General features: G+C 35.1%; 1 protein-coding gene across 5 annotated transcripts in view; it reads right to left on the reverse strand.

The window, feature by feature from the left end:
• U2SURP (U2 snRNP associated SURP domain containing) overlaps nucleotides 1–14659 on the reverse strand; it is a 58275-nt gene that overhangs the window by 25412 nt on the left and 18204 nt on the right. For 3 of the 5 annotated variants that reach the window (XM_030929306.1, XM_010381299.2, XM_030929301.1), the window contains exons 7-17: nucleotides 13337–13404; nucleotides 12711–12805; nucleotides 12034–12069; nucleotides 11864–11946; nucleotides 10749–10914; nucleotides 10347–10558; nucleotides 9380–9423; nucleotides 6169–6273; nucleotides 5017–5083; nucleotides 4775–4938; nucleotides 208–370 (exon numbers count right to left, since the gene is read on the reverse strand). In XM_030929306.1, coding sequence (XP_030785166.1) covers nucleotides 208–370; nucleotides 4775–4938; nucleotides 5017–5083; nucleotides 6169–6273; nucleotides 9380–9423; nucleotides 10347–10558; nucleotides 10749–10914; nucleotides 11864–11946; nucleotides 12034–12069; nucleotides 12711–12805; nucleotides 13337–13404 — 1203 coding nt within the window. The remainder of the gene's footprint in view (nucleotides 1–207; nucleotides 371–4774; nucleotides 4939–5016; nucleotides 5084–6168; nucleotides 6274–9379; nucleotides 9424–10346; nucleotides 10559–10748; nucleotides 10915–11863; nucleotides 11947–12033; nucleotides 12070–12710; nucleotides 12806–13336; nucleotides 13405–14659) is intronic. The other 2 variants (XM_010381301.2, XM_030929314.1) reach the window with 2 other exon arrangements.

A 14659-nucleotide genomic window follows, 5' to 3' on the forward strand; every position in this document is an offset into this window, starting at 1 on the left:
ACTTTGGCAGGGATGAAATTTGTTAACTCATTTACATTTCAATTTGTTTGCAACTTGTATGTTAATGAACCTAAATATCCAAGCAGAAGTAACATAAGACTGCATGGGAAAAATTTCATCAGTCAAGTTCTTTGTGCAAAAAGGAAACCACTTCTAATCCCTAAAGACATCAACTATCTCCCCTTTTCTTAAAATTCATTCCCATACCTTTTTAGGAAGGGGTGTCTTTAAGATGGACAACGACTCAGTAATGCAATCCACTATTTCTTCAGCAGCTTCAGCATTATTAAGACAGAAAACCATTGCATCTCCAATATCATTTTTCCTTGGAGTTAATCCCCGCAAGATTTCTTCCAGTTTATCCCTCTGTCTGAACATAAATTGTTTTAACTTATAAATATTTAGATACAATTTCAAATGCCATTGTAGTTTTTGCTCACAAACTAATTTCTTTAAAACCTACTCACATAAAATAATTCTGAAGACTGTAATATGTTAAGTCTGACTTGTGTTGTGTCCCCCAAAATTGTTATAATTTTTTGAAGAACATATATAAGAAAGAATACTCCGTAGAACTAATAAAAGATACCAATGTTTTCCGCTTACAAATTAAGTAAATTTAAAATCATGGGCATTTCTTCAAGAGTCTTTAAGAGCACCCCACTCTTACCATCCCATGATACTAAAGAATTTTCATGTTCTTTACTCCCCTTCTTTGAAGGAAGTCTATTACTTTAGCACTTCTGCCTGGGATTAGGACAGGCTAATTTTTTCTGTAAAGGAAAAGACTGGCTGGGTGCAGTGGCTCATGCCTGTAATCCCAGCACTCTGGGAGGTCGAGGTGGGTGGATCATTAGCTCAAGAGATCGAGACCATCCTGGCCAACATGGTGAAAACCCATCCCTACTAAAAATATAAAAATTAGCCGCCGGGCACGGTGGCTCAAGCCTGTAATCCCAGCACTTCGGGAGGCCGAGGCAGGCGGATCACGAGGTCAGGAGATCGAGACCATCCTGGCTAATGCGGTGAAACCCCGTCTCTACTAAAAAATACAAAAAATTAGCCAGGCGTGGTGGCGGCGCCTGTAGTCCCATCTACTCGGGAGGCTGAGGCAGGAGAATGGCGGGAACCCGGAAGGCAGAGCGTGCAGTGAGCCAAGATCGCGCCACTGCACTCCAGCCTCAGCAACAGAGCGAGACTCCTATCAAAAAAAAAAAAAAAAAAAATTAGCCAAGCGCAGTGGTAGGCGTCTGTAATCCCAGCTACTCGGGAGGCTGAGGCAGGAAAACAGATTGGAACTGGGAGGCGGAGGTTGCAGTGAGCCAAGATCGCGCCACTGCACTCCAGCCTGGGTGACAAAGCAAGATCCTGTCTAGATTAAAAAAAAAAAAAAAGATTATAAATATTTTAGGCTTTGAAGGCCATATGATCTCTATCCTCCTGCTGGTATAGCACCAAAGCAGCCAGACAACATGTACGGAAGGGGACTGACTGTATTTCAATAAAACTTTATTTTTCAAAACAGGAGGCAGCCATATTTAGCCTATGAGCTGAGTTTGCAGATCTTAGGATTACAGTGATTATGCACATACATCTTCAGAAGTAAATACACTCAAATAGTATCGCACTCCATTGGCAAATGCTCTCATAGACAATGAATCAATGCAGCAAGTATTAAGATTTATAGACTGCAGTGAAGTACATAACGGCATATGGATTCGGTCATAGACCACTGCAACACAGCAAATATCGCAATATAGCGAATCACACAAGTTTTTTGGTTTCCAAGAACATGTAAAAGTTATGTTTATACCATACTATAATCTATTAAGTACACAATAGCAGTATGTCTAAAAAAAACAATGTATACATTACTTTAAAAATACTTTCTTGTTAAAAATGCTAACAATCATCTGAATTCTCAGTGAGTCATAGTATTTTTGCTGGTGGAAGGTTTTGCCTTAATGCTGATGGCTGCTAACTCATCAGGGTGGTGGTAGGTGAAGGTTGGGGTGGATGCAGCAATTTCTTAAACAACAATGAAGTTTGCCGCATCAACTGACTCATCACAGGGGATTTCTCTGCAGCACGCGATGTTGTTTGTTAACATTTTAGCCAGAGGAGAATGTCTTTCCAAACTGTAGTCAATCCTCTCAAACCCTGCACTGCTTTATCAACTAAGTGTATGCCTATTCTAAATCCTTTCATTTCAACAATGTTCACAGCTTCTTCATCAGAAGTAGATTCCATCTCAAGAAACCACTTAATTTGCTCATCCCTAAGAAGCAACTCCTCATTTATTAAAGTTTTATCATGAGATCACAGCAATTGAGTCCCATCTTTGAGCTCTACTTCTAATTCTAGTTCCCTTGCTATTTCTACCATATCTGGAGTTATTTCCTCTACTAAAGTCCTAAATCCCTCAAAGGCATCCATGAGGGACTAACTTCTTCCAAGCTCCTGTTGATGTTGATTTCATTTTATACACAAAAAAACTGAAACTAATTTTTTTTCATTTCTTTTTAATAGAGATGGGTCTCAATATATTGCTCAGACTGGTCTTGAACTCCTGGCCTCAAGCTATCCTCTTGCCTCGGCCTTCCATAGTGCTGGGATTACAGATGTGAGCCACCACACCTGGCCCACAAATGTTCTCAATGGCACTTGGAATGGTAAATGCTTTCCGCAAGCTTTCTAACTGACCTTTTCCCAGACTCATTGGAGGAATCACTATTTATGGCAGCCACAGCCTTATGAAATACATTTCTTAAATAATAAGACTAAAAGGTCAAAATTACTCCTTGAACAATGGGATACAGAATGGATAATGTGTTAACAAGCATGAAAACAACTTAATCTCTTTGTACATCTCCATCAGAGATCTTCAGTGATCAGGTACATTGTCAATGAGCAGTATTATTTTGAAAAAAATCCTTTTATTGAGCAGGTCTCAATAGTGGGCTTAAAATATTCAGTAAACCATGCTGTAAACAGATATGCTGTCATCCAGGCTTTGTCGTTCCATTTATAGAGCACAGGTAGAGCTGATTTAGCATAATTCTTAATGGTCCTAGGATTTTTGGAATGGTAAATGAGCACTGGCTTCAACTAAGAGTCACCAGCTGCATTAGCCCCTAATAAGAGTCAGCCTGTCCTTTGAAGCTTTTAACCCAGGCAGTGACTTCCCCTCTCTAGCTATAAAAGTGCTAAATTACATTTTCTTACAATAAAAGGCTGTTTTGTCTACACTGAAAATGTGATTTAGTGTAGCCACCTTCATCAATGACCTTATATCTTCTGGATAATTTGCTACAGCATCTACATCAGCACTTGCTGCTTCACCTTGAACTTTTATATTATGAAGATGGCTTCTTTTTTCCTTAAACCTCATGAACTAATCACTGCTAGCTTCAAAATTTATCTTCTGGAGCTTCCTCACCTCTGTTTCCACAGAATTGCAGAGAGTGGGCCTTGCTCAGGATTAGGCTTTGGCATAAGGGAATGCTATGGCTGGTGTGATCTTCTATCCAGACCACCAAAACTTTCTATCAGTAATAAGGCTGTTTTGCTTCCCTATCATTCATGTGTTCACTGGAGTATCACTTTTAATTTCCTTTAAAAACTCTTCCTTTGTATTCATAACTTGGCTCACTGTTTGGTGCAAGAGGCCTAGCTTTCAGCCTACCTCATCTTTTGACATGCCTTCCTAACTAAGCTTAATCATTCTAGCTTTTGATTTAATGTGAGAGAAGTAAGACTCTTCCTTTCACTTGAATACGCAAGAGGCCATTGTGGGATTATTAACTGGCCTAATTTCAATAGTGTTATGTCTCAAGAAATAGGGAGGCCTAAAGGGAGGGAAAGATGGGAACACAGCTAGTCACTGGAGCAGTCAGAACACACATTTTTTGATTAAGTTCATCTTCTTATAAGACCACAGTTCGTAGTGCCCCAAAACAATCAAAGATCACTGATCACCATAATGGATATAATAATGAAAAAGTTTGAGCTATTGTGAGAATTATGAAAATGTGACAGAGACACAAAGTAAGCACATGCTGTTTGAAAAATGACAACAGACTGGTTTGACGTAGGGTTGCCACAAACTTTCAATTTACAAAAAACACTATATCTGCAGAGCACAGTAAGTCAAAGCACGATAAAACTACGTATGTCTGTATTTAATTATATATTCTAAAAATGCTTTTAGCCAATTTTTTCCCTTGAGGTATACAGGATGTCCTCTGAACATTTAATATGTTTCTGCTTCTTCAACCAGCTACTTGCACTGTACAATTGCTAAGTGAGACTAATAACAACACATACTTCCATGGTGGCCATCTCACAGCTCACCACACAATGTAAATGAAGTGTGAAAGTTACCATGAAGGGGCTTTGCATAGCCACGATATGATCCCACTAGCCACACAATAGTTCTTCCTCTTTATGCTGCATTCAGAGAATCAAGAATTCTAGGAATCCCCCAATAATTTCTGTAAGAATCTGAAGTACTCCAATGCTAAAGAAAGAAGTCAACCATGTTTAAGAGATCATCACTAATTTTACCAGGAGAAAAGTCAAGGACAACAGGACATATACCAATACTTGTTAAGATGTTTAAAATTATAAAGCACATGATGAAAGATGCTACTATTTTAAACATTCACAAGTAAAAAAAATTTATTTTAGGGTTAACATCTTAACAAGACCATTAATTAAAGCAACCATTACAGTGACTTTTCTGAATATATAATAGAAAGGAAAAATATCTTACTCTTCCTTAAGTGCTCCCTTTTTACTAGGTTCCTCTACAAAAGCTTCTGTTTCTTGCTCTTCTGACATTCCATGCAAGTACGGATTTAACGGTGGTGGCCTCCAAAAAGATCCATTTTTGAACATACGAAAATCTTCCGTACGCCATTTAGTTGGAGAATCTCCCTAACAAACATTTAGAGAGTTATTATAAAGGTCTAATTACTCAGAGTCAAAATTAACAAAGTAATTGATTCTACTTGCCTGCAGAATAGAATAAAGCTTCCACCTATAGTAAACATGGGCTGGTGTCTGGTTTTCAAATAAGAACCTAAACAAAACAAACAAACATTAAATACCATATTCTTCAACAAAGAGCTATCTTCAATTAAATATAAATAAATGAGAAGTACTATTTGCCTATTTAGTTCTAAATAAAACAAAAATAAAGATCCCTAAAGAGAACCTCACCCACTGCCATCCACTACCTATCCCCATTCCTTTACTCCAGTCCTAAACTGCCTTAGTGACTGACATTAATAATCAGAAGGCATGCATCATGCTGAGTCTTACGATCGTTTTTATTGAACACTTACATGGCAGATACTGTGTCTGGCCATGGAGAGATTTTCCCAATATATAATTACAAAAGCAGTGATTTTATACTATTTAGGGTTAAACTAGTGTTTTAGAATTCTGTAACAGTTCAGAGGATAAGCAATTTATTTTAAAACTCATTTGTTCAACTGTATCTCACTTATGATTCCTTCACTGAAAAGCATAATGAAATGTATTTTCCTCCTAGAGAATGCTAAAAACAATACTATTCAATTAACCAAATCAAAATCTAATGGAAAATTGGTCTCAATACATTCTACTCTGATTACTAAAACTGCCTTCCCATCCCATTGCAGAACTAATCCCATACTTTTAGAACTTTATTCTTGGAAATATTTTTAATTCTAATAAATTAAAAGTAGTTTTAAGCTGCATGCCTGAAGATAAAATATGGCAAATACAAACAATGGAATATTATTTGGCCTTAAAAAAGGAAATCCCGATACATGCTATAATACAGATGAATCCTGAGGACATTATGCTAAATGAAATAAGCCAGTCACAAAAGGATAAATATTGTATGATTATACTCATATGAGTTTACCTAATCAAATTACTAAGAGACAGAAAATAGAATGGCACCTGCCGGGGCTAAGGGGCCAGAAGACTGAGGAGTTACTGTTTCACAGGTAAAGAGTTTCATTTTGGAAGATGAAAAAAGTTCTGGAGATGGATGGTGGTGATGGCTGCACAACAATGTGAATGTACTTAATGACAATGAACTGTATACTTAAAAATGGCTAAAATGGGAAATTTTATGTTACATATATTTCAACACAATTTTTTAAAAATGCACACCTGAACATAGGATTGTTGATTTCTCTGTTCATAATCATAGCTTCAAACATTGGCCCTTCACGTACAACAAACTCTATCATTCGATGTATCAGGGCGAGCAAATTCCTACAACAACAACACAGTTAAAGAAAATGGATTCAGACCTACCACTATATAAAACTACACTTGACCTAAGTTACTATAATTGTGCAGAAAATGATTATTCTGCTGACTAACACCAAATTTAATATCAAAAAAGTAACCTGGAGCATACGTTAATGCCTTGTGCATTAAGAGGGTGTGGGGCAGTGGGAGTAGGGAAGTGGGAGGGGATGGAAAGGTGAGGGAGGGTAGGAAACCACAATATAACCTCATAGTAATATTTACTTTTCTAAATGTCACTTAATTTTATTTTCCAAAAGTAAAACATTAAATTATAAATCACAACTAATTGGAAAGTTGCAAATATTGATATATAAAATCAGTAAGTTTGAGCCTGCATGTTATCACAGCCATCTAGAAATTCACACTATCTCAGTTAAAAAAAAAAAAAAAATTCCTAAACCAAGCACTTTTGTGGTGCTACTGAAATGTTATAACCATGACTATAATTTATAAAAATGCAAAACTACCTAACAAGTTTAAGGCCTGATTTAATAAAAAATCCATCCAACTCCTGTGTTTTTCTGGTACACATACCAGATGGAGTTTTTATTAAATCTGACCTTTAATGAGGCAACATCCCTTTGGACCACACTTCAAACTAGTTCACGATTCATGAAATGGATAATTCTGCCTGTATATTGTCTTTTTTCCCTCCAAAACAAGAGAGATTGGTATGCCTATACACTATAAATCAATGAAGAAATTATGTTGCCAAAGCCTTATACTACTCTTTCCAAAATATTGCAAAATGGGGCACATGGTGAGATGCCCTTCCCATTTTCTGTAACAATTATTTTCCAAATACCAAAATAAACATATGTGAGTAATTTTTTAGTACAGTCGTTTTATTGACTGAACTCATAGGAAGTCTTTATCTGAAGCTGGGTCCTAAAATCATGTGATATTTTATTAGACTCCAAACACAATTTTGGACATTGATTATGGCGTCGGGCTCAAAATGACTCAGCTTATTTATAAGCTGCTTTTGATTTCTCATTTCACCAGTCCCCCAGCATACACAGTTGGCAAATAACAATCGGGAAAAGCAAAAGGATATTGGCTCTTGGTACATGGCACACACTAAATTACACCTTTAGCATTCCCAGCTCAAATTACATTCATATAACTGCTAGAATGTAAATAAATATATAGTTATAGAATAAGACAGACTTTTTTGGCTCCATAATGCCCTATTTCAGAGTACATAAACAATAAAATAATCTATCTCATGGTGGCTATAATTGTTTTCTCATAGCTTTCAAACAAACCTACTTAAAATGAAATCTCTACATAGTGAAAAAAATTTAACCCTAAAGGAAGTAAAAAAAAAATGTATCACAGTTTAAATCTTTACAAAGGGGAAATTATGCATTTAAAACTACTAATTCAACCCTAAATTGTTAAAACAAAAAACTAAAAACATTGCTTAATTTTAAATTTAAAAATTATTTTTCTTTCACAGAAGTAATTGCTCTGCAAATACGCAGTTCCTCAACATTCATATGATTAATGACATTATTTTGAAGGAAGGGAGATAATGTAAAGTTATGATTCAATTCCAAAACTCCCCACTGATATGAGCCAAATTAAAGCTAAGGGAAATTTTATGTATAAGACTAATTACTAGGTGGACAAACGTTATACACCCAGAAACTTGTGTGAATTAAGTCAAAAGCAACTTGACTTTAGCATTTAAGATAGAGGAAAATTGTTTAGCAAGTTTAAAAACAAAGGATTCATCCTAATGGTGAGTGAAGACTTTCGGCAAAATGCACACACAAAATTGTTTAGAAATACGGTGAGCCACATACATGTAAAGCTACCACTAGATATGTGCTTTTTTGAATGCTACAAAAATACTATCCTGTGAATGCTTTTATCAGTGGGGAAAAACCCACTTAGTTTTAAACAGGCTTGTAACTGATAAAATTAAAAGTTTATAAGTATTTTTTAAATGTTTCATGATTATTTAAAATCAAAATCTGACAATTAATTATTAACTTGATTTCAAGATTACTAAAGAACTGTAATCACATTCTTCTTCCTTAAGGATTGTGTTTATTTTAAAAATGGTGACTTTTCTATTAAACAGTGTAGTACAAAAAGATGATATATTTAAAGTGCATTATTTAATTTTAAAATGGTAATTATCTTATTCTGGGCAACAATAACCAAAAAAACAAAAACAAAAAAAAAAAAAATTGTCTCTCAGTTATAATAAAACCACATTTATTGGAGTCGATCGTACCAATGTCTGGTCAAAAACTGTATACTTTCCCAATCCATCCCATGATGTTTTCCTGGTCCCCCGCTGCCGCAGACAGTTCAGCTGGTGTTGCTCACCAAGGCCAATGTCAAAGAGAATTTGGTATTCTTTTGTGTTCATTTATTATTCAACCAGTGTTGTGTTCCTGTGTTTGGGAAAAGGCTTAGCTTGACTGAGCAAGAGCATACCTACAGCATGAACTCTTCTGCTTTAACAGTGTGTTGAAAGAGAAAAAAAAGGAAGAAAGGAAAATAAAAGAATTCCAAATACCTTTGTTATCATGAAAAGAAAGTTTCGAGTATGTCCAGTGTTCATGACAATAATAGGAATTTCTTCTTAAAATCAATTAAAAAAACAAAACAAAACAAAACAAAGCTATGCCATCAGTAAGGAGAACTCAAACCAACGTTATATATTATATGCAGATAATTCAGAAAACAAGAAAAAAATAACAACAGATTGAGTCAAACTGTAATGTTATCTGAAATTTAAGATACATTTAAAACATTTATTTTCCCATAACAATAGTCTATTGTCTGACTCCAAATCACAGCTAATACATTCTAACTAGTCAAACTATAAACATTCCCTACAGTGGTAACAATAAAAACAAAAAAGATATTGACATAAAATTGCACAGTATACAAAAGTTAGTTGAATTTCACACATCCCCCCAAAAAGTACTGGGAAGGAACCATTGCTCAGTCAAGATACTACCTTTTCCTCAACACCATTTCTTTTTAAATTCAGAAGGGGATATTGTCTATATTTAGATCAGTAATAATAAAGAAAAACATGTACCTTTCTGTTGGGATAACCACTTTGACTATGGCTTGCGACAGAGTCTGTATATGAAGTCACATCAGATAATAAACATAGAATATGTGAGTATTGTTAACAAGTAACAAGCAAAAATATACATATGCATTGAAAATACTACATATCTAATCACAAGTTTTGCAGGCAATCACTGCATTTGAAGTCATTATACACTAAGCAATTACATAAATGCAAATGGATGTGTTCAGTGAACAATAAATGTTCACTAAATGCAAAGAATCAGAACATTCCTGCCAGAATGCACATCAATGCACTGAAATAGGTACTACACTGAGAATTATCAGATAAAGATTTTAATTTGTGAAATAATTAACTGTTTGCCTCTGACCATACAGTTTGCTACTTTGTTCCCAAGCCTTTAAAACCAGCCCTGTCGTTTTAAGTGTAATTAATTCATAATAGAACCAACAAATTCTTATAACTGAAATTAAGTTGGTTTTTGTTTACTAAAAAGAAAATACTCACCCTTGGCTTTTACTAGATTAACTATTTTTTAAAAACCACATAAATCTTCTCAAATATTCTAACACCTCAGACCTAGCTGCCATCCAAACAATAACTACTTAGGAGGTCTTTCTAATTGAAATTTCTAATTGAAATGTCACTTAACCAAATACAAAATATCACTTTCTCAGAACAAAGTAAATTTAGATACTACACTTAAGCAAATCTGGATAGAACACCGGACAAAGGAAAAAAATCTTAACGAGTGGTCAAAAAAGGAATGGTAGCCACAAATAAAAACATGACCTAGTATTTCAAATATAGGGTTTCCACGGGCTAAGGCAGGGAACACATCTACTTATTTCTTTAAAAGTTGCCAAACAGAATTACACACACATTTTCTTTAAAATTGTTGAAAAGAAATACTACCACAGTTTTAGTATTTACAAATTAGATGCGGCCTTATGTCCATTTTTAAAATTACCTTCTCAAAATCCTCTTTGTTTTTAGGTGGCGGTAACATAGGAGCATTAGGGTTTTTTAACCGCTCTCTAGGCTGCGCATTAAAAGGCAGTCCGGATGGAGGTGGGGGAAGCGTATGTTCCATCATAGAAGGCGGAATGTATATTGGATGTGGAGGAATAGGTACAGCTTTACCCCAACCTAACTTCATTTCAAAAGACATAATCATTTTTCCTACAAGAAAGAAATGAAAGGTCACTTTGTTAACTCTCAAAAGTTTCCAAATAAAATCTTTCTGGTGAGTTGAAATAATTTGCATTTTAACCTCTCCATTTCAGGTCCAATCCTTCCTAGTTTTTATAAATACTTTTCCAAACCAAAGAAATATCTGAATTGTATAAATGGGTAATAAAAACATTCTTACCATTCAAATTTTTTAAAGCTCTTTCAGCATCTCTTCTATTCATAAAGGCCACAAAGCCACAATTTCTCTCTCTGGCTCTTTCTTCATCAGTTCTAGGCCACATGATTTTCACACTGGCTAATGGTCCAAATCTTCCAAATTCTTGGCACAGCATTTCTTCATTCATCTATTAAAAAGGGTAGGAGATTTTTATTATGCAAAAAAGGGAAAAGAAAAAATTATTTTCAGAAAACAAAGTAGTTTTTTACAAAATGAAAAGCAACATAGCAACATGCTTCAATTTTCCATTCAAGTACCAGGAACGCTACACAAGTAAAATCCCACGTGGGGCATTCATACATCATTTCATACTATAAATATTCTGATTTATTTAAGATGCCAGGGTGGGCAAGTTCAGCGGACAGAGATATCAAAATCACTTTTACTCCCTATCTTCCTTTGCTTTAAGGTCCTGGATCTAAGTAAGACGTTTTATAGTGATGGTTTGTTTAGGCATTTAGTAATTTTTCAAGCAGGCTTGGTTAGTACATTTAAATTAAGGAGGAAATATTTATTGACAATGAAGAAAAAAAGGATCTAATCATCTGTTCTCCTTCTAACATCAACTACCCATGTAATCAAATGCAGAGAAAACAGTTAACAGTAAATATGCAAAATATAATTTTTAATAACAGTATATTATATACTACTGCTACTACATTCGCCATAACATAATTAACAGCACCAATGCAGGAAAAGAATTAAAATGTAAAAGACAAACCACAAACAGTAGTTTGCTACTGTGAGAAGAAAAAGGGACTCCGCAAGGAAACACGTATGCATCAGAAGTGGACAGTCTCAAAATAATATTATCATCAATGGTCATACCCTGATTTAATAATAAAATTAGCACATAGTAAAACATTTCAAATTCAGAGTTCAATCTAGTTACTGAAAGAGGAAACAAGAATATGTGGCAAAACAATTTGGGCCATACCGGTAAGTCTCAATTCTAAAGACTATCAAATTCCATCAGATTTGTCAGCTTCAGAATCTTGATTTTTTTTGACTGACAAAGTAGCTTTCTTCCAAAAACATAAAGCATATCACTCAACATTCATCTTACTTAATATTACCTGTGGATTAATGTTTCCAAGGTATAAATTAGTAGTGCTTGGATCTCCTACATCATGTGAGCCAGGTGCGTAATCATCAAGAACTAGGGCAGAAAGAAAAAAAGAATTATAACCTGCAAAATATAAAGTTTGGAAAATTTATCAACTAAAAGAGCAAAAAACTGTATTACCACCAGATGATCTATTTCTTCTTGAAGGTGCGTCCACTTAAAGGGGAGAAAAGAAAACAATTATTAGTTTTTATAATACAGTAGTCCCCTCTTACTCTCCCTTTGTTTCCCCCAGTTTGTTACAGTAACAATTTCCGAGAGACAAAAAAGAAAGACCACATTCACATAACTTTTTTTTTCTTCTTTTTTTTGAGACAGACTGTTGCTCTGTCACCGAGGTTGGAGTGCAATGGCATGATCTCAGCTCACTGCAACCTCTGCCTCCCAGGTTCAAGCAATTCTCCTGCCTCAGCCTCCTGAGTAGCTGGGATTACAGGCATGCACCACCACGCCCGGCTATATTTGTATTTTTAGTAGAGACGGAGTTTCACCATGTTGGCCAGGCTGGTCTCAAACTCCTGACCTTAGGTAATCCATTTGCCTCGGCCTCCCAAAGTGTTGGGATTGTACATAACTTTTCTTTCAGAATATTGTTAATACTTATTGTTGTTAATCTCTTAGTGTGCCTAATTTACAAATTAATGTTTACCACAGCTATGAATGTGTAAAGAAAAGGATAGTATATATCAATCGTTTCAGACATCCACTGGTGAGCCTTGGAATGTAACCCCCCATGGATAAGGTGGGAACTACTGTAATTGATCACAAACATACACATTAAAGTAAATGCCACTTACTAGAACGACGCTGACCATCAGAATCTGACTGAGGAGGTTCAAATCGACTTAATCTGCCTTTTGTTTTATGTCTCTCATCACGTTCCTCTTGAATTCTGTCGAAAATATTTACAATCACTTATAATGAGCCAAAATTTGTTCATTCACATTTAAGAATAGCGCTTATCAAATTACTATCATCAAATAACTAGAAATATCTGTAATTAAATACTGGTACTGAGAACCAAGATTAGAGAGTCCCTCAGCTATAATACAACCACGAGCAAATTTCTAATATATCATACTAGCAATGGAACACAAAGCCTACTTTAAAGGTAAGGAGGAAATTCAACATTAAAACCACTGAATTTGTTTCTTGCTAAGTCTGGCTGCCCCTCACTCCCACCCCAGTGAGTATACTGTTTCCACTGCAAACAGGACTCTGGACATTAAATAAATCAATTGAACTGAATATTCATAATGCAAGCAACCCAGGTGCTGGACTAAATGCTAATTTATTTTCAAAGATATCCCACCAAATATTATAATATCTAAAACAATCTCATAGTATATTCTTTATACTTGCATCTGTTTATGTATCAGCTCAATATACCTATGATAGTTATTCTCCACACTATAAAACTTACTGCTTTAATTCTTCTTTGAAGAGTTCCAAATTGCTTTTTTTCTTTTCTTTCTCTCCTTTTTTAAGTGGCTATAAAGGATATGACAAGTTATACTTCAAACAAAAGGTTAAGCAAAACTAATGATTCAATAATAAGAGCCTTTTTACATCATTTCAGTACAAATTGTATGTTCTAATTATTTAAATTAAAAAGAAAGAATGCTTTTCTTATCATTGAACTTCCCTTCCCCTTCCTCCAAAATAACAAATTATTAATACAATTAGACAATTAAAATGACAACCAGTAGTCAGGGAAATTAATGAACATGAAGTAACTGAACTGCCATGGAAACTAACTGCCAAAAATACGCACTCTTCAAAACAATCACCTTTGGAGGACATGAATTACTGGAACAATAAGTAACATCTTTGGAATCCTCTTTTAAAACTGCTTCTTAATCTACTTTTGGAATCCTTCTTTTAGAAGCGCCAACATAATTTAATACGGAAAAATAGTATTTTCAACAAATGGTGCTTGGACAACTGAATATCCACATGCAGAAAAATGAAGTTGGACTTCTACTTTACACCACATACTAAATGTACAAAATAAACTCAAAATGGTTCATGGACCTAAATGTAAGAGCTAAAACTATAAAACTTTTGGGAGAAAAACACAGGAATCTTCATAATCTTGAATTAGGTGATGGTTTCTTAGATATGACACCAAAAGCCTAAGTAATAAAAGAAAAAAACTGATAAAATGGACTCCATTAAAGTTTAAAACCTCCATGCTTCCATCAAGAAAGTGCAAAGACAACCCAGAGAACAGAAAACATTCCCAAATCATATAGCTGATAAGAACCTTGACTCAAGAAAATGTAAAATACTCTTAGAATTCAACAACAAAAATACAAATAACCCAATTAAAAAGTGGGCCAAGTATCTGAATAGACATTTCTCCAAAAGAAACCTATAAATGGACAATAAACACATGAAAAGATGCTCAATATCATTAAGTAAGTGCAAATCAAGACCACAATGAAGTACAACTTCACACACATGACTAAAATAAACTTTTCAAACAAAACAGTTTTGTGTGTTTGTTTGTTTGTTTGTTTTTGAGATGGAGTTTCGCTCTTGTTGCCCAGGCTGGAGTGCAATGCCGTGATCTTGGCTCACCGCAACCTCCGCCTCCCGAGTTCAAGCGGTTCTCCTGCCTCAGCCTCCGGAGTAGCTGGGATTACAGGCATGCACCACCAAGCCCGGCTAACTTTGTATTTTTAGTAGAGACAGTGTTTCTCCATGTTGGTCAGGCTGGTCTCAAAGTGTTAGTGTACGACGT

This window comes from Rhinopithecus roxellana, chromosome 1 (genome assembly GCF_007565055.1).
Source record: "Rhinopithecus roxellana isolate Shanxi Qingling chromosome 1, ASM756505v1, whole genome shotgun sequence".
NCBI lineage: Eukaryota > Metazoa > Chordata > Mammalia > Primates > Cercopithecidae > Rhinopithecus > Rhinopithecus roxellana.